Source organism: Pelecanus crispus, chromosome 1, assembly GCF_030463565.1.
Source record: "Pelecanus crispus isolate bPelCri1 chromosome 1, bPelCri1.pri, whole genome shotgun sequence".
Lineage (NCBI taxonomy): Eukaryota > Metazoa > Chordata > Aves > Pelecaniformes > Pelecanidae > Pelecanus > Pelecanus crispus.
The window spans coordinates 179261183-179288136 of NC_134643.1; the positions used below are offsets into that span (position 1 = coordinate 179261183).

Genomic DNA, 26954 nt, shown 5'->3' on the forward strand with positions numbered 1-26954 from the left:
CAGCACAAAGCCAAGGAGCGGGGCGTCGCGCCTCAGCTGCTGCAGGTGACCACGCCAGACTTCTCCCGCCCGGGGCCGTACGCCGACGCTCCGGCGCAGCGGCCTCACGGCGACGCAACGAGGCTGCAAGGGCCGTCCCCGCCAAACCCGGGAGCTTCTCTGTCGTGTGCGACTACCGTTGGACACCTAAGCAAAACACGACAGACAGACAGGACAGAACAGACAGGACAGAACAGACAGGACAGAACAGACAGGACAGAACAGACAGACACATCCCCTCCACAGGGCGAAGGGCGAAGGCCGAGCTGGCTGCCAGGGCTGCCAGGCCCCCCGGGCCCCGCGAAGGCCCGCTCCCGGCGGGCAGGGCTCGCCGGTTTCTTCGCAGCTGCCCGCCGGGCCCCCGCGCGCGCGGCAGGTGCGGGCGCCCCCTCGGCCCCGGATTTCCCGGGGGCCGCGCGGGGCGGGGCGGGGCGGGGCGGGGCCGGGCCGGGGGGGGGCGCATGCGCGCGCCGGGCGGGCTGGCGGCGGGAGGAAGGTGGGGCCGGGGCGGTTGCGCGGAGAAGCGGGGCGGTGCCGTCGCCGTTGCCGCTGAGGAGGAGAAAGTCCGGAGGGGAAGCGGCAGCCGCTGGCCCCCGCCCCTGTAGCGGGAACGGGGAAGCGAGTGGCCGGGCCCCCCCCCTCCTCCCCTCCCCGTCCTGTACCGTCCCGCCCCGCCCCGCCCCGCAGGCGCACGGTCCTGCCCAGAGCTCGGCGCGCCCGCCGGCGGGAGGGAGCGGCGGCCGGCGCTGCGCCCGGGGCGGAGGGCGAGCGGGCAGGCAGGCAGGCAGGCAGGCAGGCGACCCCCTCCCCCCCAGCTGCCGCTTGAGAGGAGGAGAGGGGTGTTCCCGCACCCCCGGCCCCGGTCCGGGTGGATGAGCGGCCTCCGGGGCGGCGGCGGCGGCTTCTGCGGCCTCTCCATGGCTGGGCCCCGGCGGTGAAGGCAGCGGGAGCCGCCTGTGTCCGCCTCGCGCCGGGAGGCAGCGCGGCCACCAGGGGGCGGGCGGGGAGGGGGATGAGCGCCGCAGCCGCCGCCGCCTCTGCGGGAGCCGCCGCCTGCACCGGGGCCGAGGGCGGCTTCTTCTTCTTTTCCAGCGGCTCCGGTCCGGCGGGGCCCATGGGGCCCGAAGAGGGCTCAGCCGGCGGGCTGGGAGCCCTGCCCGGCGCCCTGGCGCCGCCGTCGCTGGGCTGCCGGAGCCGCTACCAGCTGCTGCTCTCCGGGAAGGCCCTGGCCGACAGATACCGGAAGATTTACACGGCGGCGCTGAGCGACCGGGAGCTGGGGAGCCACCCGGGCAGGTAATGCGCGCCGGGCTCCCTCCCGGGCGAGACGGGCAGCCCCGGCGGCCGCCGCCACCACCACCCCCCTCCCATCGCCTTGCTGGGAGCCGCCCGACCCCCGGCGTGCACCTTCCTCCCGGCAGCGGCACGCCTCTCCTGCCGCGGCCGCCGCCCTCCTCATCCTCCCTCCGCGCCCCCTTGTCAGGCAGCGCGGTTGTCCCCTCTGCCATGTGGCCCCCGGAGGACGGGGGGGGGGGTGCGGTGATGTAACCCGGCGGCTGCCCAGGTGCCACCCCCTCCCCGCCGCCCGGGCCCTGCCGATGGCTTGGCCGGCGGTGCCGTGCAGATGGCGCTGCCACCTCCCCTCCCCGGGCCCCCGGAGGGGTGGTGGTGGGGGGGTGGGGAGTTACCTGTGCCCGCTCCCCTCCCCCTGCGCCGAGGCCGGGGGCTCCGTCACGCCCCTGAGGCGGCGGGCAGCGGGGTGCAGCCCCGCTCCGCCCGCCCTTCCGCGCCCGCCGCGGGGGCCGAAGCGTTTCCTCAGGGTGTCCATGTTGAGGCCGCGGGCAGAGCGCGCTGCGGCCGGGGCCTGCCGTGCCGCTGGAACGGGCTGAGCCCCACGGCCTCCGGCGAGGCACGCCGTGCCGGACACCCGCCGATCCGGGGGCAGCCGGGGGGTTGGGAGGGAGGTTTCGCCCCCAGCCCGCTTCCTGAGCCCCCCCGCCGGCGGATGGTGCCCCTAGGGGCTTCCTTTGCCGCCGGCAGCTGCCGGCCCTGCCAGCCGGCCCTCAGGCTCCCTCCACGGGCCGCAGCAGGGTGCCTGTTGCTCCCGCCGCTTTTGGCCCGGGCTGCCTCGCCGCCCTCCCCTCAGCCTGGACGGGGCGGGGGGCTGAGGCCGGAGCCCCGGCCCGGCGGGGGTGAGGGGGGCGAGGGGCGGGCTCCCCCGCCGTGCCCGGGCGCTCCCCATTGTTTTCCTCCGGAGGTCGCTGGGGATGCGGATGACACGAAAGCGGCACCTTCCTGTGTTCTCAGCTTCTGCTGGCCTTACGCTGTGATGTGGGTGGCCGGATCGTAAGGAGAGCTTTGAGTCACCCTTGTTTTAAGTTTGTAAACGGTTGTAAAGCACTAGGTGGTTGGTTTCTTCGGTTTGGTTTTTTTTTTTCCAGTCTGACTGGAACAGCAGGGCTTATTTCCCCCCGCCTTCCCCCCCCCCCCCCCCCCCCAAAGGCTGTGTCTAGGAGTGGAATGAACATAAGAAACTAAAAAGAATAACATAACTTTCCCAATTTGCTTATGGCAAATGTTGGAGACATGGACTGTTAACGTTGGTGTCTGACATCTTTGCAATTACTGAGTCCTCTTCAGAATGTACAACAGGGAAACCATAGTTCTTTTTTTTTTCCCCTGTGTAGATCTGTGAGTGTTTTCTTACCCCATATATTCCTTAGTTCAGTGCTCATGCTTTTTTCCTTCAAATCTTCTCTTCCTACTTTTGAGCTTTGTATCATTTAATCCTGGGACTGCAAGTGCGAAGTGTAAGGAAACTACTAAATGTAAGGAAATCAGCCATGCAATTGCTCCATGGTGTTCAGATATTTGTCTGAAACTTGCCTTAATGTATCTGTACTTTTTAAAGCTGTAGTTTTGAATTCATTGTGTCCCCCATGTTTTTTGTTTCAGGATAGTTCAACTGATATCTCTTGTACTTACAATTGTAGAAAATACTAGCTTTAGGTGGGTGTAAATGTTAAGGTTTCTTTTAGTTGACATTCTTAAAATAATTACTTTTAACTCCAAGATACCATGGGCTGCGTTCTTTTGGGTTCTATTTTTTACTAGCAGATTATTGTGAGAATGCCAGTTAAAAGAAACAGTGACATTTGCAGTTTCTGTATGTCTTTATTCTTGAAGGCTAGATTTAGTCATATATCTTGGCTACGTTGTGTCATCTTGGAGTCTGGCTTCTTTGATTTGCTCTTTGTACAGAAGAAACAGGTTATATTAAGCTATTGGCAAGTAAATCGTAGCTAGTTAATACTGGTGAATACAGCCAATCTGTATTGTAGGACTTTTGAGAGGAGGAATATTTAATAATCAGCTAGTTTCTCGCTACCTTTTGGTACTCACCCCCAACATCTCATGTATCAGACTGATGGTAGCCAAGGTACTGCTCATGATCTCCACCCTTTCTCCATATTAGTGTCAAAATACTGCAACTTAAGGTTTGAGAACTCAGCCACCCAGTAGTCTTAAACAGGAATGGTCAAAAATGCTTTTTTACAAAAATGGTAAAAATCTCAAACGTTTTCTGAAGAGGTGTTTTGAAGTGATTTGTGACTGGTTCTAGTTGCTACAGTAGATAACAGTGCCAGATAAATTAATTGGAGGTTAGGATAATACAGTTTATAGCAAGACTCTTAACTTGATTTTTATCTATGTGGGAAATCTGAAGCCTCTTAATCTGTCAGTAAGAGTGTTTGTGACTAGAAAAATATTGTGAAGTAACTTAAACTAAACAAATTGGCTTACAAACATTAATAAAATTCTTCCTGTGCTCCAAGATGACTAATTTAAAGAATGGTAGTGCAACCTACTTGCAGTATGTTGACGCAGAATTTTTGCTTCAAGTCTGCAAAAATTGTTCTCTGCGCTTCATGTGGTGTGACCAACGCCTGCTTCAGTGAGTGCTTGTATTCCAAACATGACTTTGATGTTTATGAAGAACTAGAAAGCAGTATGAAAATGCTTGTGCATAGATAAGGAAATTAAACATTATGGAGATTATCTGAAAGTCACAAGTAAGATTAATATCACATTTGCAAGGTGTTTGTGCTGGCTGTCATCTGAAAGTGATGAATATCACGTGTTGAGTAGGATGCAGTAATTGGCTTTGAAACAGAACTAGCTGTGCTCTGCATTTCCTCATGCGATGGTGGCTGCGGTGTCATGAACACTTTGGTCTCCAGAGGAGACGGTTGGGTCGGTGTGCTTGTTCCCCCTGCTGCATTTACATAATTATTTATATAGTCTCTTACAGTAACAGATTAGAGACTCGCTCTGGGTTAAAATTAACTTGGCAAAAATGGTTTGTTGTAATCCACACTAATTCCCTGATCTGGCTCACCGTGTAGATTGTGCTTGTGACAGCGTGAGGGGAGGGGTTGCACAAAGTTCTATCTACAGAGAGGCAGGGGCAGAGAAACTGCTGATTTTGTCACCAGTGCCAGCCCAATAATTTTATGAAAGGAAACAGAAAAAAAGTATCTAATCCTGCAATTTAATGTACAACCGTCTTTGGTCACATAACAATGTTAAGAATCTGTTACAGTATATTACTAGCAGGGGGAAATTTACTTGTCAAGTCAAGATTGGTTTGGAAGATAAATCTACTCTGAGTGTGCCTAGTTTGTAGTCTCTGCTTTGTGGCTGCTGAAATATATGAAAATTACTAGTAATGGCATAATAACTAGTGTAGCCATGAAGGTCTGTAAAACACTAGTAGGAAGCAAGAGCCTCTTTAGAGGGCAAGTAAAAACTTTTTGTTGTTGGAGTGTTGTCTCATATGCTGGGTTCTGAGTGGATGAAACTGGAAGTCTGCTTGCTGTTACTGAAGTAAACTTAACTGCTTTCAGTCCTGAAGCTTTGTATTTGCAAAGCAAGATATTTCTGAATTTCACATTTTTGCTGTCTCCAAACATTTGTTTTTTTCTGTTGTATGACTTGATCCTAACAAATACCCATCCAGCTGAATTGCTGCTATCTCTTGTGCATCTCAGGGTTTTCCCTGAACTGTCAGTCCCTGTACTCTTCTTTTACCTATGTATGTACTACCAGAAGTATCAGTTAGGCTCAGCGAGTTCTTTGAGACTTCTTGTCAAATATGGATAGATACACAAATTTGTAATGGCTTGTGTGGCCTGTATTGTAATGAAAATGTTCACTACATGATTTTGACTAACTTGAAATATTAATATTACAATGACAGTATGCTCAAAAATGGCAGTAATTTCGTACTCATGACAGTGTTTTTCATCTGTTTTACAGCTTATCGAGTGATCTTTACCAAAAAGAGCATCATATCTTTTTTTTTTTGTTTGTTTGTCTGTAGGAGATCAACTCAGCAACTCTAAAAGTGCCATCATGCAGATCCAATAATCATTTCTGCATAGCTTCTTCTTTGGTTCCATTTGCACTTTAAATTACTTGTGAGGGCTGCCTCTGGATTTCTGTAGTAGTGTTGGATATTACAGATGCAGCAATATTGAAAATTTCTTATGCCCCTTAATAAGGGGAGACATCCTACTGAGCTTGTCGGGTGCTTATTTTGTTTGCTGCATAATATTCAGCAGAAACATTCTATCAATTAGTTTTAAAACATTAACCATTTGAAAATACAAATGCTTTTTGAAGGTTACTTTTTTTTTGTCCATTACCTCGTTGCTGAAGTTGCCTCTTTTAACTTAGACCCTTCAGAGGAGAAAAGCTTCTATTTGTATTTTGTTGTGGGGACAAAAACCCCAAACAAATCTAATGTTGTGAAGCGGCTTGATTGAGATCAAGGAAAATTTCAGTGATGAGTGGAATGTAGGGTTTCTGCTATTAACCACAAATCAGATGGTTGTTTTTCCAGCCATTTTGGCTGAAGAAGCAGCAGCCAACTTTCTTTCATTTTACGGTGATTCTTTCTACTGTATGATAAGAGAAACTTTTGGAAGTAGGCCAGCTCATCCACACTCATAGTTGTAAATTATACATCCTTTGGAGAAAATTGACTATTAGGTTAGTCTTTAGGCTTTTCAAAGTTGACACAAAGTCTTCCCTTATGCCCCTTCTTATGGTCAGTAATGCGAGGCTTACTTGGCCCTGGGATGTTTTAAGTATATATTTTTCAAAATTTATTGGAGAAACGTTACTGAAACACTTCAACTTTGTGCTGCCAAGTTATTAAAGAATTTGTAGAAACCGTGCTTAGTAAATTTAGATTTGTGAATCAAATCACCAGAAAGCCTTAATTTCTTCGGATCTAAAGCCTTCACAAAAGCTGTAAGCTATTGTATGTTTGGGACTTGATGCTTTTTTAAAACGGACTTATACTTGCAGAAAGTTTGGAAGCATTCATTTGATTGAAAAAATAAAGGTTATATACATAAAGACTAATAAAATAATAGTGGTCGGTCTTGTGAAGTATTATGCATTACATATTACATTCTCCTGCCTATTTCTGTGAAAAGGTTTGCTCCGTAGGTCCATTCCAACTGAAATAGTCTAGTCTGTTCCAGTTTAGTCTGGTAGTCTCCTCTGTTTTTCAGTTTTTATGTTTTGTAAATGTCATTTGAGCCCCCCCCAAAAAGTTTAAGTCCTTATGTAAACTTAAAACTATATTTCATTGGAAAGATCAATGTGCTGTTGAGTCTTACATTAAGCTAACCTGTGCATTAGAAAAGCTGATAAGAGTTGCTGTCTGCAGTAGACTTTTTAGCTGCAATATAGTAATGTTTTAATACTGTATTGTGCTATTTGTTAATAGGGATTAACGACTAAACCTGTGAATTTTTGCTTATCTTCTTTACTTTATATTCTGATAAGGAAAATGGTTTTGCATAGTAGTAGTTCTAAAAATCTGTAGTAGTTGCTTAGTCTAACATGGTTTGTTTTTGTGCAGCATTAGTGTAGAAAACATAATAATAGAAGCTGGAAAGAAGCTAATAATATTATGTTGAGAGGCTTAAGGTGTTTATTTGTGTGTAGATATGTAAATGATTTGAAAAATTAAAAAAACTGGAATCCATGAGAATATTCAAATGATTTGAAAAATTAAAAAAACTGGAATCCATGAGAATATTCAGGTTTTGTGGGCTGATAGAATTGCATTTCCTTTTCACAAAAATAGCGGCTGAAGCAGCCTTTGAAGGCTGTGATGCTAAAAGACACCTCTGTCTTTTGTTGTCATGCGTCCTTCTGCTCCTTCATTTAGAAGGAAAGTGTGTGGTTTGGAAAGCAACTAGTGCATGTGATAGAATCCCACTGTGTGATTCCCGCCCACCCCCTGTTATTTGGGAGGTTTAAAAGTTCAGTATAGGTCAAAGTGGAATTGAACAGAAGTTTTGAAAAACTGTTAGGCTATTTTCTTTAGCTATGGGAGTGTGCTTGAGTGAGAGTGTGTTGAGTAACAGCAGCTACAGTGATTGTACTGTTAAATAGAGACATTCTGAATGTTCACCTGTGGAAAAGATTGACATTGTTCTCCACATAATCAATTTGTTACTGAATCATTTGTATTGGGTACCAAACTATTTAGCTGTAATATTTTGGTCATTATTGGTTAAGACTTTTTAGTGTTCATATGGTAACTGTCTCAGAAAGTGTCTTTTAATAAGGTAAATTATAATGACAGCAGATTATTGCCTCTCTTTCTATTCCTCTTACCTGCTCTTGGGTTTTGGCATTCTTGTAGATGCTTTTCAAGCATAGGTAAGGCCTTATGTCACTTTCCTTTATTGCTGGATTAATCCTTGATATTTGGTGATATCTTGATATTGTCGCCACCTTTGGGGATCTTGGCTACTCAGCGGTGTTCCAAAATACTGTATTTAATGTGTGTTAAACTTTTAAAATAATTTATCCTTTCTGAATGTCAGGTTGGGGGTTACTGATGAGAATATTTGTGGGAATATAATTGTAGGTGTTGGTGCCTATACAATGGCAAAGTTCTTAACAATGGCAACACAACTGGCTTGAGTATTAGCATTATGCTTCTAGCAATTAAATCCATATGAGGTTGTTGCATAAATTTTGTGGGTTTTTTTCCTGTGGATGATGAAGTCTCTTCCACTTTAAACCAGCAAACATTGCCTGAATATTCCGCTGAAGTTCACAAGAATTTGGAATTCTAATATGCAAACATAAGTAAATACAATTCCTAATTGGGACAGGAGAGGAATCAGCATATTAGATTTGCCACGATTGTGGTTTATTCTGCTTAGTATTTTAACCAGCAACTGATTTTTTTTTTTCTAATTTATTTCAAAATGGCTACAGCTGGCAATTCGAGGAATAATGAGAGTTATTTTTGCTTAACTGAAATTGGACTTTGCCTCCATTTTTTTAAAAGTGTATGAGTTCTGTTGGCAATTTTCACATAAAGTCTGATTTCCTGTTCTCAGTAATCTTCAGACTTTCTAATCTGTGTGTCCCTCGGATTCTTATACCTACTGATTTGAAACCATCTGTGTGTATGTTCTGGGTTTTTTTTCCTTTTATGTTGTTGGTTTGTGGAGGATTTTTTGGGTGGGTTTTTTTTGTTTTTAAACTGAGAGGAAATGTCAGTTAAAGTTTCAATTACGCTATCTGCTCTGGCATGCTGATGGTCTGTTAGGTGACAAGTATAAGCAGTTAAAGTTAGGCTGGAGCAATTTAAGAAGTTACCATTCCTCACTGCTAGCTGTGTTAAATGTAGTAAATGTGCTTCCTGCGTACTTAAAAACTCGATGTTGAATTTGTTTCTGCTATGTTAACCATCAGTTGTGGGGGTTTGGTTTTGTTTTTCCTCCCATATTATGATCTTCCTCCTGGCCAAAATATTTTGAAGACGTTTCTTTAGTAAATTCTTCTCCTGACATATGAATACATATGTTTCACCAAGCCCATAATTTAAAGACTATTTATGTCTTTATGGAAAGCACATATGACGTATCAGTAATACAGTCTTTGGTACTGAAGTACTTCACACAAACTATTTCCCATGTCCTTTGTTTACTTTGGAAACTTCATCCCTTGCAACATCTCTTCAACACATGATTCTGTTTTTGTCTCTTTCTTTCTTACGTTGCTTGCCATAAACACTGCTTCACACTGAGGTGCTGTTTGTAATAGTAGTCTTACAATTAACTAAAGTTTTTATATTGTAAATATACTCTTTGGTAGCTGATCTTTCCTGGTGGTCTTTCACAACCAATTCCTACTATTGTGCCCCTCCAAAGGATGAATACTAGAAATTGGCACAGGAGAATGGGCTCCTTGTGCTGTAAGTGGCTACATTAAGATACATGGTTTGTGTACATTTAGGTTCAAAGTTTCTTATGTTATGAAGCATATCAATATGCTTAATATGCTTTTTTTCTTAGTAGCAAGTATTTCAGAGTAAATAGCATGTTATAGCTCGCTCCCTCCCTTCAGACTGATGAATGTGTTGATGGACTTAATTAGTTTTTATTGTTATAACTAAATGATACTTCTTGCTTTGCATCTAGTATATCTATGACTACTTTGGCCTGAGAATACTGTGAGGATTTTTCTTTAATAAATCTAAATCTATACCAGTTGTACACCTGAGAAAAGAAACAAAAATTCAGCTTCCTTGTCCCCACGTAAAACTGGAGCCCTGTAGTTAGATTAGTGCCATTCCTTATTTTCATTTTCTTCCCTTAACTTTCCTTGACTTGTGTTCCCAAGCATAATGGTCTAAGGTAATGGTTTTTGAGCTGAGGTTTGTGAAAATACTTTATAGATTCTATGAAAGGGTGTTGTGGTTTAACTCCAGTAGGCAGCTAAGCCCTACACAGCTGCTTGGTCACTCCCCTCTGCAGTGGGGTGGGGGAGATAGTTGGAGGGATAAAAGTGTGAAAACTCATGGGTTGAGATAAAGACAGTTTAATAGCTAAAGCAAAAGCCGTGCACGCAAGCAAAGTAAAACAAAGAATTCATTTGCTACTTCCCATCGGCAGGCCAATGTTTAGCCACCTCCAGGAAAGCAGCGCTCCGTCATGCATAACAGTTACTTGGGAAGACAAGCCCCGTAACTCTGAATGTCCCCACTTCCTCCTCCTTTCTCCCCAGGTTTTATTGCTGAGCATGATGTCATACGGTATAGGATATCCCTTTGGTCAGTTGGGCTCAGATGTCCCAGCTGTGTCCTCTCCCAGCTTCTTGTGTACTCCAAGCCTACTCACTGGTGGTGCAGCATGAGAAGGAGAAAAGGCCTTGACTCTGTGTAAGCACTGTTTAGCAATATCAAAAGCACAGGTGTGTTATCAACACTGTTTCCATCACAAATCCAAAGCACACAAGCACCATAGAAGCTACTCTGAAGAAAATTAACTCTGTCCCAGTCAAAGCCAATACAAAGAGAAAGTAAGATAAGGTCAAAAAGTATAAGCACGTTGTTCGTAGTTTAAATTCATTAGAATGATCCAAACTGCTACTGAAACATTTGTAAGTTTGCAAATGAAAATAACTGGGAGCCTATTCTCTAACTTGTGCTGCAGTGCCATAGTATTTAGATTATTTTGATCATGATTGATCTCTGTCAGTCTGTGAAAATGTCTAGCTAAGACTTTTAACCTTCAACAGGGTCAAACCCTGAACTCTTCATTTCACTTCTCCAATGTTGTTCTTGTTGCAGGTGATAACATCACTCATCTTTTCTATTGCTGAGCCTTTAAGCCAACGACTGTCTTTATACAGATCTGCAGCCAGTCATTTACATTACGTTGAGATGAGCTTGTTCTTAAATAAATACCTTATTCTCCTGTTTTTATTATTTCAGCCTCTTCTCTTTTGATTGTTTCACCATGAGTTATGTGTATTGTTACTTATGACTCACCTCTTATCTAGTTTTGCCTTTCCTTTCTCTCCCACTAGCCAATGCATTATTCTTTCTAACAGATGTACTCATATGTCTTCATTATGCTTGTATGCTTTCAGAGTAGTCATTTCTCTTCTAGTCCATTTCTCTTCAAACCAATCAATTCGCTATCCCATTTTATTTCTTGAATATACTGTTACACAGGATAGACCACTGACAGCTGTAAACTGGTGAGTTTTCAGTTGTTTGCACTAGGTGGTTGTGTCTTCTGCTATTTAGTGAAGACAGTGTAGAATTTATTTGGTTTACTTGTGATAGTAATCACTCTAAGGATGTTATACTGTCATTAACCGCTTCTTCTTAATAAGTATAGTTCTTCCTAAACTTCATGGAGCATCTTCCCTAAATTAAAATTCCACTGCTTTGATTTTATGTAAGATAGCTTTGTATGCACTTTAGTTTTGGTGGTTGCATTTACATAGGAAAGTGGCCAAAGATGGGGATATTGTCATTTTTCCTACGGTTGAATGACTTTTTTTCTTTTTTTTTTAAGTTAACCCCAAAAGAAAACAGAGTCCTAAAAATGTCTGTTAAGGGTGAGAGAGAGAAATATTTTCCTCTACACTGAAAAACTTGAGGTAGAATATTTTCCTTGCATGTGTTCTTACAGATCCAATTTCATAGATAATGTTGCAGCAAATAAAGAAAAATCAGATAATTACAGAAAAGAAACTACAGCTGTCAGTGGTTGTATCAAGAGACCGTTCTCTTTGTGTGGAGAATGCTTTGTAGGGGTGCTTTCTTGTGTGTTCTCTTTGTTTATATGAGAGAGATTTATGCTGTTTCAGAAGCCTTTTCAGTTATAAAAGGGATACGGATACTGTTTTGTACTTTCACACTTCTGTCATGTTAAATGAAAGTCAGATCCATTTTACTTGTATAGTTGGGTTTTAATTTCATTTATAGAACTCGCAATATTTATGTTTCAGACTGTATTGGAGAGGCCTTGGAAAGGATATTCCATCAGCCTCCAAAATTTATTTTTGTGTTTTTTTTTTTTTAAAAAAGCTAGTTGTTTAGAAAGTCAATGTGATAGTAAAGATCATACAGATTGATACCATAGGCTTGAAAAATAGTTCTGAGTTACGAAACTGAAGTCATGATTAATAATATGTGCAATTTCAGCTCACAAAGAGTAGCATGTTAGTCCCAACTGCACAAGCAAGTAGTAAGGTGGCCTTTTTCTTCTGGATCAGAGTGTGCGGGGAGGAGTTCCAGATCATAGTAATGTGGCTGTTAGTGTTACGCATCTTCCAGATGTTTGATGTCTTAACTATATATAGCTCTATATTCCTCCCCAGGCAGTGTTCTCAAATCCATCAGTCTCCTTTTAGTTTGAGTTTTCTTAACCTTTTCTTTTCAGATGCCTTAGAAGCCCAGTATAGTCCATCCTACTAGTCTGCTTCTGTTTTCTTCTAAGCTTGTCTTAATTGGATTGCAGTTGATATTCTTTACCCTGATTTACGGATTTAGGTGACAGGATTTTGACAATTTTTCCATTTGTAGATATACTGCTTAAGTCCTGACTTTCCTTTTATATTGGCATGGATGAAAATTCACATCGGAATGCTTGACTAATAATTCAGAGAAGATAGTGCAGAAGCTGGTAATGGTTTGGAGGGTATACACATGGCTTTTGGAATGAGAGCTGAGCTATTGCCCACTTTACTAAAAATTGGAGTTCCTCAAGCATTAGATCTTAGTCTTACCATATGAAGATGCTATCAATAACTTTAAATATTTGAGGTCATCTGAGGATGTTATCATTGTTGACAATCAAAAGCATCAAGCTTTTATTATTTGGAGAAAAAGAATTGATCGTGCTTTCTAGTGTTGTTTTGAGATTTTCCTGCCAAGCTGAGCAGTTTTCATCTCCAATGATTCTCACTGCTGAGTTCCTTAAAAAATCTGTAGCCCTTGATGAAAAGTAATAGTACCCCGAGTAGTTTTCAGTAACAGTAGGTAATCTACAGGTACCTTCAGGGCAGGGAGAGCAGTGGATGTTCTTTACCTGCACTTGAGTAAGGCTTTTAACACTGTCTCCTGTAGCATCCCCAGGCTGACAAAGTACGGGTTAGATAAGTGGACAGTGAAGTAGATTGGGAACTGGCTGAATGACTGGGCCTGGAGGTTTGTGATTGGTGACACAAAGTCCAGCTGGAGGCAAGTTATCAGTAGTGTACCCCAAGAGCTGATGCTGAGGCCAATACTGTTTAGCATCCATATTAATGACCGGGGTGCTGGGACAGAGCATGCTCCCAACAAGTTTGCAGATGGTACAAAACTGGGAGGGGTTGCTCACACATCCCATGGTTGTGTTTCCATTCAGAGGGATCTGGACAGGCTGGAGAATTGGGCTGAGAGGAATCTCATGAAGTGCAACGAGGGGAAATGCAGAATCCTGCTTCAGGGGAGGAATAACCCCAGGGGGGCTGACCAGCTGGAAGGCAGGTGTGCAGAGAAGTAGCTTGGTGTACTGGTGGACAACAAGCTGACCGTGAGCCAGTAACGCACTGCCATGGCAAAGAAGGCAGGCAGCCTCCTGGGCTGGGTTAGGAAGAGTGATACCCAGCAGGTTGAAGGAGGTGCTCTCTGCTCAGCACTGGTGAGGCTGCGTCTGGCGTGTCCAGTTCTGGGCTTCCCAGTACAAGAGAAAGACAGACATACTGGAGAGAGTCCAGTGCAGGACCATAAAAGTGATTAAGGGTCTGGAGCATTTTTCCTATAAGGAAAGGCTGAAAGAGCTGGGACAGTTCAGCCTGGAGAATTGAAGGCTCAGGGGGATCTTATCAATGTAGGGAGGGAATGAGTAAGAGGGAGCTGGACTCTTCTCAGTAGTGCCTGCTGACAGGACAAGAGGTAATGGGCACAAATTAAAAAATTGTGAAATTCCATCAGAACACAAGAAGGCACTTCTGCACTGTGGGAGTGGTAAAGCACTGGCACAAGTTGTCCAGAAAGGTTGTGAAGTCTCTGTCCTTGGAGATATTCAAAACCCAACTGCACATGGTACTGGGCAACCTGCTGTAGCTGACCCTGCTTGAGCAGGAGGCTTCATAGAATCAGTCACAGAATGACTGAGGTTGGAAGGGACCTCTGGAGGTCATCTGGTCCAGCTTCCTGCTAAGCAGGACCACCTGGAGCCAGCTGCCCAGAACCATATCCAGATGGCTTTTGAATACTGTCAAGGATGGAGACTCCACAATCTCCTTGGGTAACCTGTGCCAGCGCTCAGTCACCCTCACAGTAAAAAAAGTGTTATCTCAAGAGGTTCCTTCTAACCTGAATGATCTGTGATTCTGTAGTTCTTAGGAAAATAGACCACAAAGAGAAAGGGATCTATATGAGGTTTGCCTGTCTGTCTTCTGACAGGAGGTGTCACAGGGAACAAGCGTGGAGAGTGCTAAACAATCAGTTCTGGCAGCAGAGCTGTGTTGCAGGATGTGGTTCTCATCTTACTGGAAACATGTATTGGACCTCCATGCTATAGCTCAACAGAAGTGAATATGAGGGGAACTGAAAAGGTAGCAACAGTTGCAATTTTAAATGAATTTAAACTACTTATTTGTCCTAACATTCCTGTGGGAAGAGGTGCATGGTAACAAGATCCAAATGTAGGTAATTTATTACTTATTTTTAAGCTGTTTTAAAAGTCTTGTGTGTATTGCTGGGATAGTGGGTAGGTGTCTAGTGGCAGTTAGTCCCCAGTTTGGGGATGTTACTCCAAAATTCCTAGCTTTCCTTTTCTCTAAGCTGTCTTCCACCTTTTTTCTGGCTTTGGCTTCATTTTCCGTTTTGGTAGCAGATGTCATATTCAAACTTCTAATGTATCACAACAGGCAAAAATATGGTTTGCAACCCAGCTGCAATGCTACTGAGCTGCTTTGGCTGTGATTTTGGCAGAAGCAGTAACTGCTATTTTTCCTACCCTGCCTGCAACTGTGCAAAGAGGAAGGAAGGGTCAATCAACTGCTTCACAGAGATATTTTTCATTAAGTGCTTCACAGAGCAAGCATTCTGTTGTCAGAGATATTCTAAAACCCAAGGATACTAACATACTAACCAGTGGCTACAGAATTTTGTGTGCAAGAGGCATTTTTTTCTGAGGAGTTCTGTAGAGTTTGTCACCAAGTTACAGTGAAAAGATTTAGATGAGCGTGTTTATTTCTTCAGAAATGTATGTTCTTGGCTTTTTTTCTATTTCTACATGTGATTTGTAAGGTAAAATTTCGGGTCAGTTTGTGATGGCATAATATATACCCTGTGTGTGCACGTATATTTCATGAAACTTGCTAATACTTAGTTTTACACTGAGAGAGTTTATGTGTGTTTGTATAATACATATTTGTGTGCCAGGTTTCAGTTCATATATGTGTATTTTGTTCCCTGTCAACTATGTTATGGCAAGTTCTTTTGGAATCTTGATTGTTATTATTGTAGTTGATATGAAAAATGAAGCATTAAAAGCTTTTGGAACTATTGTTTGTAAGCAAACCTTTTGTTTATCAAGACAAGAACAGATTGGGGTTTTTTGATGGTATTTACTTTCCTTCTTTGTTCTTGCAGTCTACTGACAGTGTCCCCATGTTTGAGAGTGTGTTGGATATTTCAGTGGTAGAAGGAATGATTAGCTGTGGCTACTTAGTCATCAAAGGGAGGTATCTGCAAAGGCAAAAAGTAAAGCAAGGAAAGCCTTAGGAAAGTTCAATTGTAGGGTACTTTATGGCAGCCTCAAATATGATGAAACATTTGCTGGGACCAGTTGACCTGAACCGCTTTCACCCTGATTAGTAGATTTGTGCTGGAGGGAGTTAGATGGCGTAACCCACAAGCGAGCTAAGGCCAGAATTAGGAGTTAAGTAGTATAGATTGGATCTAGTGCTTGAGCCATTTTCTGAGCATCTCTCACTTAACAGTTACAGATGTAATCTTAAAGCACCTACCCTTAAGTGATGCATTCTCTATGCCAAGCTTGTAGAAGGTATATAACGTTTTGATTTTGTGAGTTGTTTACTTTGAGTTGCTGTATAGGGCATGTTGTAAGGCAGTTTCTCATTGTAGATACTTAGGATTCTTGAGGTATGAGAAATAAAGGGGGATTTTCACTGGCAGGACACTTAATGCATAGCTAAACATGGGAGGTTTTGTACATTGAAGTTCTTAAGTAGTTGTTTTCAAGAAAAAGTAAAAGTATTCCTCCAGTTTGTGGAAGTAAGGCTGCTTAAGGCTGTAGCTTTTATAAATGCAGAGAAATACCAAAATAAGGATATGCAAGACAAGAAGCAACTTTGATATAAGATACGTTTTACAGCAATATTCAGTGTTTGCATTTTATCACTGGTACCTCTTCATCTCCTTGCCAACATCCAGACTCCATGTATTTTTCTTGCTATTTAGTTCTCTGGTCATAAAACCTCTTCTCCATCTATTGATTAGGCCATTAAAGCTTTGCCCACTTCCTTTGTTTTGTTTCTTATCATTGTCAACTCCCTCATGTGAGCCATTGCTTGTTTGTCCCAAACTTTTGTTGAACTTTCCCTTTCCTTTTTTTTTTTTTTCCTTTGGCTTTGTTTGCCAGATGCTTTTCAGTTGTTAACAGCAAGTCTGGATGACCTGTAAAATCAGATTAAAAAGCAACTTATTTCTTGGAATAAGGGAAGAAATATGGTCCCACAATTTTGAGATGTCTTCAGATATTCTGATAAGCCTTAATAACCCTTTTTTCTTTAGTATATTCCCTTTCCTATATTTTGAAGCCCTTATAGTTGAACTTCTGTAGCAACGAGACAGTGAATAGTAAGTTTCTTGCTGACAAGTGCACTTGTATTTATCAGCTGTGGTTCTCCATTATTGCATTTGATATTAAGATGTCTTAAAGCTAGATTACAAATTAACAGCTGTTTTGGAGCACTTTGGAGGATGGAATAAATGGCATGGGAGATAGGGAAGCCCAGCAGAGGCTGTGATTGCTTTAATGTCTCTCCATAATGGCTCTGCCCTTCATCTGTGTGATCATGTGTCAGATAGATTATCTGCTTACAGAAGATAAGGAAAAAACCTCAAAATGCATTGCTGTAGTTCATCAGAACAGTACCTCCTGGTTTTCTGCATGGCTGAAAACTGATACAGATCCGATGGAAAAAGTATCTCTGCCTGATAGTAAGTTAAAACTATTGCAATCAGTGATGAACGCAAGAATAGAGAAAGAACAGGCTAGAAAGTATTTAGGTATTTTCACAAGTATGATGCAATTCCCCCTTAGAGTGGTTGGAAAAACTGAGGCAATTTCAGAGCTATTAGGAAATTCATAGAAGATATATAAGGCTCTAGAAGACTAGTATAAAGCAAACTGGTAGACGGTGCCTGACTAAAAAAATGGATGAAGAAGGGCTCAAGAAACTTTAGTACAGTTTCTGCTGACTACATTTCTAAAAGTACTGGAAAAATTTTATGTTCTATAAATGAAGGTGATAAATTAGACACAAAATGGATTTATGATGAGCCCTGTCTGGGAAATTTAATACTTAGCAACTATTAACAGTTGTCTAAAACTCATTTTTCAAAAAATATGGAAAATAATTAGGATCTCACCAAAAGAAATCTTAATTTTAAATGCTAAGCTTGTTCTAAAATCAGGTGATGAATGAGTTTGGACCCAGCGCCACTATAGTGTGTACTTCAACTCAGAGCTTGCTCTGAACTGAACCAAACCTGAGAATATCCTGTTACAGCAGATCAGCTAGGAGTATACCAGAGCTCTACTTCTAGCCTTGGGCCTGCACCAAGAAGCATGGGCTGATCTTCAAGCAGATGCAAGTGAGAAAAACTGATGTTGACCCTGTCACCTCATTGGCTGGACTGTAGCTTTCCTCAAGTGGAATATTTGGGTGCATTGCCTTCCATCTGTCTATTTGGCTACCCCTGTTCTAGGCAGAACGACTGTAAAGTGGATTTAAAAATACACAGAAGACCACCTTGGAGAGGTGCTGTGGAATGGCTAGATGTGAAGGGGGAGGCATGTGAGAAGAGGTAGTAGTGCTTGTTCTGCATCTGGATCTGTCCTAGGTCCTGAACTGTTCAGTCTCATCATTGACAAATTCAGTGTTGGATTTGAGATTGTAGATGAAAAAGTTCATAGAGGACGCAAAGCTGGGAAGGATTACGGGTATACTGAAGATAATAACTTAAATAAATGCTGAGCGTCAAGAAAAAAAAACAGTAAGCACAAATGTAAAAACAACAATGAATAAAAGGTAAGGTAGAAGTTCCTTGTGACAGGTTCTACACATTGTATAGAATTACACAGTGAGTGTGATTCAGTGGCATCATGCTGTTGATGTGTTTCTGGTTTTTATTTTTCAAGATGCATGAGAGAAATTCTCTTGTGTAGGAAACTTGAAGTAATTCTTGACCTTTTCTTTGCACTTCAGGATTGTGGGGCTTATTTTGTCTCTTCCTCTCTGTGTTTTTGGTTATTTGTTTTTTCTCAACAAGAAGGGCTAATTATGAGTATGAGAGAATAGTGACATTAGATGCCAGTGATGTAAATAATTTGTGGTTTAGGCTGAAGGAACTGAGACTCCTTAATTGACAGAAGACTTATTTCTCCTCAGACTTGAAATAAATTGAAGATAGCCATGGAAAAAGAGGAAAATAAACTGTTTTTTTCTACAATAAAGATGTAAAAAAATAGCATTTAATTGCCATAAGGGAGATTTAGAAAAGACCTCACAAAGAGCTTTCTAGTAGGATTACTTAGGACATGGTGGAAGTGTGATCATTGGCAGTGTTTAATATCTCCACAGGGAAAACACCTGTCAGGATTTAAGTGGAATTTAAGTACTACTGTGCTGGACCAGGGAATGGAAAGACTGACCTTTCGGGGTCCTTTGCAGACACTGTTTTTAATGATTCTAGAGTACCTTCCACTTCTCAAATTATATTTTAGATTGCCTGCAGACATGCAGAAGTTTTCTGTACCACCAACGTCTGGAAAAGTCTTGTTAAAGGTCCTGTACGCAGTGTCCACTTTGATCCATCTGCACAGAGAAACTCTTGACTGTTGTACATAAGCATGTTCTTTGTCATGCGCTTTTTAGTGTACCCTTGGGCATTGGTTATATCCAAGAAAGTATGGAACGATTCAAGTGACTGGCCTGTCTTAATAGAGGCACATACTTTAAGTTTGGTATAGTGGTTTTCATCCCTTATGCTCTTGTTAGCTTTGCGTAGTATTGTAGGTTTGATTATGCTGACTAATTCCCATAGAAGTCTGCTCTTATACCTGAATTTGCTGTATATTTGCTGATCCAGATGGTGAGCAGATGAAAAGCTCAGTGTGTCTCTTCTTGGAAGCATAATCAGAAACATGGTATGGCATCAGGAAAATAGCTAAACTCGGTATGAGAAAAAAGTGTACTCTTTCCACAATGTACGAGCACATTTATTGTGCAGTCAAATTTTACTTTAGTATGTCAACAGTGAGGATCACGGAATAGTTAAGATTGGAAGGGACCTCTGGAGACCGTCTAGTCCAACATTCCTGCTCAAGGTGGGATCAGCCAGAGCAGGTTGCTCTAGACATTGTCCAGTTGGATTTTGAATATCTTCAAGGGTGGAGAATCTGTTGCCTCTCAGGGCAACCTGTTCCAGTGTTTGACCACTTTTACGGTTCTTATGTTTAAATGGAACTTCCTGCATTTCACTTTTTTCCCATTGTCTCTTGGCCTGTCACTGGATATTGCCTAGAAGAGTCTGGCTCCATCGTCTTTAGTCTCCCATCAGGTATTTATACACATTGAGAAAATTCTGCCCCCCTGCCCCAAGGCTTCTCTTTTCCCAGCTAAACAATATCTGCTTGCTCAGTTTCCCTCATATGACAGATGCTTCAGTCCCTTAAGCATCTGTCCTGGTTTCAGCTGGGGTAGAGTTAATGCTCTTCCTAGTAGCTGAGGGGGGACAGCCTCCAAAAAGGACTATTGTGGTTTAACCCCAGCCAGCAATTAAGCACCATGCAGCCGCTTGCTCACTACCCCTGCCCTGATGGGATGGGGGAGCGAATCGGAAGAGTAAGAGTGAGAAACAGTCCTGGGTTGAGATAAGAACAGTTTAATAATTGAAATAAAATAAAGTAAAATAGTAGTAGTAATAATAACAATATAATAGTAATAATAATATACAAAGCAAGTGATGCACAATGCAGTTGCTCACCACCTGTGGACCGATACCCAGACAGTCCCCGAGCAGCAATTGCTGCTCCCCGGCCAACCCCCCCCAGTTTATATACTGAGCATGACATCGTACAGTATGGAATAGCCCTTTGGTCAGTTTGGATCAACAATTCTGGCTGTGCCCCCTCCCAGTTTCTTGTGCACCTGGCAGACCATGGGAAGCTCCATAATCTGTCTCAGCCTGACCTCGGTGCCGGGAAAGATTATGGAGCAGTTCATATTGAGTGCGATCAACAGGCATGTGCAGGTCAACTGGGGAATCGGGCCCAGCCAGCATGGGTTCATGAAAGGCAGGTCCTGCTTGACCAACCTGATCTCCTTCTATGACCTGGTGACCCGCCTGGTGGATGAAGGAAAGGCTGTGGATGTCATCTACCTGGAGTTCAGTAAAGCCTTTGACACTGTCTCCCATAACATTCTCCTAAGGAAGCTGGTGGCTCATGGCTTGGACGGGGTACTTTTCGCTGGATAAAAAACTGGCTGGGTGGCCGAGCCCAGAGAGTTGCGGTGAATGGAGTGAAATCCAGTTGGCGACTGAGCACAAGTGGTGTTCCCCAGGGCTCCGTTTTGGGGCCAACCTTGTTTAATATCTTTATCGATGATCTGGATGAGGGGATTGAGTGCGCCCTCAGTAAGTTTGCAGATGACACCAAACTGGGTGGGCGTGTCAATCTGCTGGAGGGTAGGATGGCCCTGCAGAGAGACCTGGACAGGCTGGATCAATGGGCTGAGGCCAGCTGTATGAGGTTTAACAAGGCCAAGTGCCGGGTCCTGCACTTGGGACACAACAACCCCATGCAACGCTACAGGCTTGGGGAAGAGTGGCTGGAAAGGTGCCTGGCCAAAAAGGACCTGGGGATGCTGGTCGACAGCCGGCTGAACATGAGCCAGCAGTGTGCCCAGGTGGCCAAGAAGGCCAACAGCATCCTGGCTTGTATCAGGAATAGTGTGGCCAGCAGGAGCAGGGAGGTGATTGTCCCCCTGTACTCGGCACTGGTGAGGCTGCACCTGGAATACTGTGTCCAGTTTTGGGCCCCTCACTACAAGAAAGACATTGAGGTGCTGGAGTGTGTCCAGAGAAGGTCAATGAGGCTGGTGAAGGATCTGGAGCACAGGCGTTACGAGGAGTGGCTGAGGGAACTGGGGTTGTTTAGTGTGGAGAAGAGGAGGCTGAGGGGAGACCTTATCGCTCTCTACAACTACCTGAAAGGAGGTTGTAGTGAGGTGGGTGTTGGTCTCTTCTCCTGAGTAGTTAGCGATAGGATGAGAGGAAATGGGCTCAAGCTGCCTCAGGGGAGGTTTAGGTTGGATATTAGGAAAAATTTCTTCACGGAAAGGGTGGTCAAGCATTGGAACAGGCTGCCCAGAGAGGTGGTGGAGTCACCATCCCTGGAAGTGTTCAAAAAACGGGTGGACGTGGCACTTTGGGACATGGTTTAGTGGGCATGGTGGTGTTGGGTTGATGGTTGGACTGATGATGTTAGACATCCTTTCCAACCTTAATGATTCCTAGTTTTTACTTTCATTATAAATAATCCAGCCACCAAGCCAGTAAACACGAAATTGCTACTCTGCCCTTAATTGGTTTAGTGCTGGACTTGGTAATGTTAGGTTAATGGTTGGACTGGATGATCTTAAAGGTCTTTTCCAACCTAAACGATTCTGTGATTCTATGAAGCTGAAAAGTCCTTGACTAGCACAAGCAGTACTTAACAACAACTAAAACATCAGTGTGTTATCAGCATTCTTCTCCTACTAAATCCAAAACACAGCACTATGCCAGCTACTGGGAAGAAAAATAACTCTATCCCAGCCAAAACCAGGACAGCGTCTTAGTGGCCCTTCTCAGGACTTGCTCCAGTAAGTGAGTCTCTCTTGTACTGGGGAGCCCCAAACTGGTCACCATACTCTGGAGGTGGTGTTGTCAGTGCTGTGTAGAGCATAAGAGCCAATTCCCTCAACCTTCTGGCAACACTTTTCCAAACCCAGCCCAGGAGGCTGTGTGCCTTTTTTGCTTCAGGGGCATTGTTACTGGCTCATGTTCAATATGTCCACAATGAGGACTCTCAGGTCATCTTCTGTCTTTTTCTCAGTCAGCTGGCTGGCAGTGTGCGTAGGTGCCTGAGATTATTCCTCCCCAGATGCAGGACTTTGCATTTCCCGTTGTTAAACTTGATGAGATTACTGGTGGCCTGTCTCTTCAGTCTGTTGAGGTCCCTCTGAATGGCGGCAAACTACTCCTCCGAGTTTTGTACTACCTGCAAGCTAGCTTGGAGGTGCACTCTGTCCCATCGTTAACAACTCTCTGACCCTAGCAATTTGGCCTGTTTTCAGTCCACGTTTATCTAGCTTGTACTTCATCAGTTTGTGTATGGGGATGTTGTGACTGATGGTGTCAAAAGCCTTACTAAAGTTGAAATAAACACAATCCACTGCTCTCCAGTTATGCACTAAGCCAGCCTTCTCATTGTAGAAGGCTACCAGGTTGATGAAGCCCTATTTCCTCTTGATAAATCCAAACTAACTATTTGCTATCACCATCTTGTCCTTTGTATGTTTGGATCCCCCTATCTTCCCTCTTTGCCCTTCTTGAAGATAGGAGTGACATTTGTTTTCTTCCAGTTCTCAGGAGCCTATGCTAATCACTGTGACCTTTCAAAGACTGAGAGTGGATTTGCAGTATCATTGGCCACCTTGCTCAGCACTTGTGGGTGCATTCTGTCAGGTCCCGTTGACTTATGTAAATGTTCCCTGACCTGAACTTCCTTCACTGAGGGTAAGTCATCAGTACTCAGACTTTCCCTCTGGTCTTGGGGACATGGTATTGCTGAAGGCTGGTTTTACCACTAAACAGGTAGGTGACCAGTGTTGCTTGTGACCAGGCTCTTACTCATTCAGCATTGGGCTCACATTTTTCAGTAGTCTCCATTTTGTTACTGATACACCTGTAGAAGACAATCTTGTCCTTCATGTCCCTTGCCAGATTGAACTGCAGGTGAGCTTTGGCTTTTATAAACCCATCCCTGAACACTCAGACAGTGTCTCTGTATTTCTCCTGGGTGACGTGACCCTACTTCTACCTCTTGCATGCTTCCTCTTTGTGCTTTAGTTTTGTCAGGAGCTCCTTGTTCATCCATGCAGGCCTCCTGTCTCCTTTGCTTGACTTCCTGCATGTATGAACAGATGATTCTTAATCTTGGAAGTGATCCTTGAAAATGAGCCAGCTCTCCTGCATCCTTTTCTCTCCAGGAGACTGTATCCCATAAGACTCTTCGAAGTAGGTCACTGAACAGGCCAAAGTCTGTTCTTAGGGTTGTGATCCTGCTTTTGTCTTGCTCCCTTCTTTCAGGTTCCTGAACTTCACTTGCATTGTCACTGCATCCATGACTGCCCCCAGCCTTCATGCACCTGACCGGTTCTTCCTTGTTTAAGTGTCAAGTGCAGCAAAGTGCCTGCCTTCATTGACTCCTCAATCACCTGTGTCATGAAATTATCATCCATGTGCTCCAGAAACCTCCTGCATTGCTTGTGCCCTGCTGTGTTCCCTTTCAGTAGGTATTGGGATAGTTAACATCCCCCATAAGAATAAGGGCCTGGGAATGTGAGGTTTTTTGCAGGCCTTATCTTCTTCCTGATCAGACTGTGTGTAGCAGACACCCAAAACGATATTTGTCATATTAGTCTGCTCTCTAATCCTAACCCTTAAGCTCTCAATTGGCTCATCATCAACTGTTTCATATTCTGTGTGGATCACAAAAAGGACAAGGACAATCCAGTTGGTGTTCTGCAACAACTATGATAAACATTCTGGTGAAGTTTGGATGTGGAAAGGTAAAGGAAAACCATCAAACTAAATGGTAGTAAGTGAAAATGACTATGTTTGCTACTTTCTTTGAAGTATAATTTATACCTTCCAGAGAGTAATGAAGTCATTGCATTTTCTCGGCAGTCATTCTATGTTGATACAGCTTTGTTTACTCAAAATACTCTTTTCTTCCCCATCTCCCTTCGATAAATAAGTCTGTAGTACTTCAGTTCTCCAGTGGTTACTTAGGAGTGGTGGTGCTTCTGTGTGCCATTGGGTGACTGTAAAGAAAAGTCTTTGAAAAATATGTGGCAATCAGATATTGTAATATGCTTATTCAAAAAGAAAATCAAAAAGGCATGTAGACTTTTGCAAATAAAATACTACCCTGACAGTTTGCTGGGCAGAACTTAAGGTAGATAAGATGGGGCACTGCGGCTGATGTTGAACTACTTTGGGCTAATTAGTTTTTCTGTAGTCCCACTGCATTTATGGCAAATGTGATACTCCATCATGTAGTGACAGCCTCTGCATAATGTGTTTTGTAATTTGTAGATCCTTTATAGCAGTAATATACCTGTACAAAGAAAGCTGCCATAAAATTCCTGCACATAAAAAATTAGTGTTGCGGATCTTGCACTGTTACTCAGTATGGGGCAGCTGAGGAAAACAGTGGAGGAAACATCAGTTCATTACTTTTCAACCAATGTCCATGTGTCGGTACTCACATTTCACTGCCCTTGAGTAAAGTGTGTGGGTAGATTTAGAGCTTTTTGAGTAACTTGATGCTGTGATGAAAGACCCTGAGACATGATGGTGACTACATGAGTGATATTAGCTTGCAGATGCAGGCTACTTGACAATTTCAACTTGGGATTTCACTTTGGGCTGTTAAGAAGCAAGTGCTTGCTGCTTCTTGTCCAACAAAAGTGACCAGCAGCAGCAATAATTCACCAAGTGGAGGGAACAAAAGAATTATTTGGTATCACAAATCTGACAGTGTTTCATTTCAGTGTCAATGAGTGGTTGCTGCCTCTTAAGTGAATTTCCACTAGCCTTCGAATGCTTAAGCTAACTGTGCAGAGTAAGCACCTATAGAAACAAAAATAACACAGTATACCTGTTGTTTGCCTGGACACAGCATGACTTTGATAGACCTCTCCTGTCAACAGTATACTTCTTCCTGAAGATGCTTAGCCATCAAACCAGAGTTTAGCTTAGCCATCAAACCAAGCAAGTTTAGACAAATACACTGAGTCAAAGTCAGTTGGAAGTTTTAAAAATTTTAGCATGTGCTAGCATGCAGCTTACTAAATTCACTCATTTTTCAAAAGGGTACTTAAAGATTTAATTAACAGTAGAATGACTGCATCTAATACTGTACTAGCTACCGTGACCTTTGGTAATGCATTACAGATAGAAGCAAAGGTTTTAGGTTGGACAGCAGTTGAATAACACTTTCGTTGTTCCTATTCTCCCTCAGCAGCAGAGACAGAATAATACTTTTTTCCACTCATCAGTGTCACCTTTAGTGTAACATACAGCCTAGAAGAGCTTGTGCAAGTGTGACACTATTAATATAAGGTTAACATGTTAACCCATATTTAGTAATTCAGTAACAACATTGAGTGGGGGGGACACTCAACACAAAGCTTCTTTCTCAAATTTAAGCTTATGAATTGCAATTCAGGATTATTGTGACTTTGAAGGAAGATGCTCTGTTTGCATTTCCTCAGCTCTCTTGAACAGAGTAATAGCAATGGTGTTGAGACAACTGAGGAGCGTCCCCCTAATAATGCAGCAAATGTTTTAAGTACTAGCTAATGCTGCTTCTGGTTTGAAAACAAATAAACTAAGCTTGCTTTTACTTCGTTCTACTACAGGTGCCAGAAAGCTGAATAGAAGTTGCAATCATGTCATTTAACAGCTATTTTACATATTTTAAGTTGTCCAGCAATTGGTTGTTGGACCTTTCTTTTTTTTCACCTTTGGTTTGAGACAATTGTTCTGTATTCCAGGGTTGAACATTTTAGGTCTTTGCTTTTATTCTCAACAGATTTTTCCGTGAAGGCTGTAAATAGCACCATTCGGTGTTTCTTTAGGTCCATTTGCCACAAGTATTTTCTTCTCAAGGTATCTTCATGTTTTGCACTCATTTGACTTGCTCTTCCTTTGTGGTCCAATTCAAAACTGCTAACTTAGTTTCAAATGTTACAATAGCTTGAAGCAGTTTGCAGAAAAGGTGCCTGAGATTTGCTGATAATCAGTGTTTGGTTTGTGTGAGCTAACCTTTCTCAACAGCTGAGTTAAAAGTTAAAGGCTGAAGGCCTTCTGCCACTGGAAGCAGGTTGTCAGCATAGAGTTTCAGGACCTTTACAAATGACAGCTGACAGCAATTTACAATTGTAACCAAAAACATAATTAATAATTTAGCTAAAAAATCCAACCAAACCATATCAGGTCTTGTTAATGCTCAGGCAGTAGAAGAGTCAGACTTATAATTAACACGTGTGGTTTCCAACAGGAAATTACTCATAATCTGCTTAACGTTGTTTTTCATGAATATACTTGCCATTATTTTATCCTTTCTATCTGAATATTAGAACTTCCTGGCATAATGTTATATAGCAGTAGAACTGTGGATAATCACATATATACCTTTATATGTTATATGCAGATACATTATAAACATACTAGTCTCAGAATTATGCATGGTAATGATAGATTACTCAGAACTGTTTATAAAGTTAGTGTTGATGAGGGGGTTTTCCTATTTTTTAATTAATCACTTACTAGTTCTGAAGTTTCATTTGGATACAGGGGAAGATATACTTCCCAACAAAAACGTTGGGATTTCAGTATCCTTGAGGTTTTGTTTTAAGAAAAAAAAATAGCGAGATAAATGTGGATTCTCAACTTGGCATTACTATACTGAAGTTGCTTCCATGTAAAAAATTGTTCA

General features: G+C 43.1%; 1 protein-coding gene across 1 annotated transcript in view; it reads left to right on the top strand.

The window, feature by feature from the left end:
• The first annotated feature begins 1051 nt into the window (after nucleotides 1–1051).
• The window catches only part of MYCBP2 (MYC binding protein 2), a 211490-nt gene continuing 185587 nt past the window's right edge, over nucleotides 1052–26954 (top strand). Inside the window, exon 1 of the mRNA XM_075720658.1 lies at nucleotides 1052–1335. Within this exon, the coding sequence (XP_075576773.1) occupies nucleotides 1052–1335 (284 nt within the window). The remainder of the gene's footprint in view (nucleotides 1336–26954) is intronic.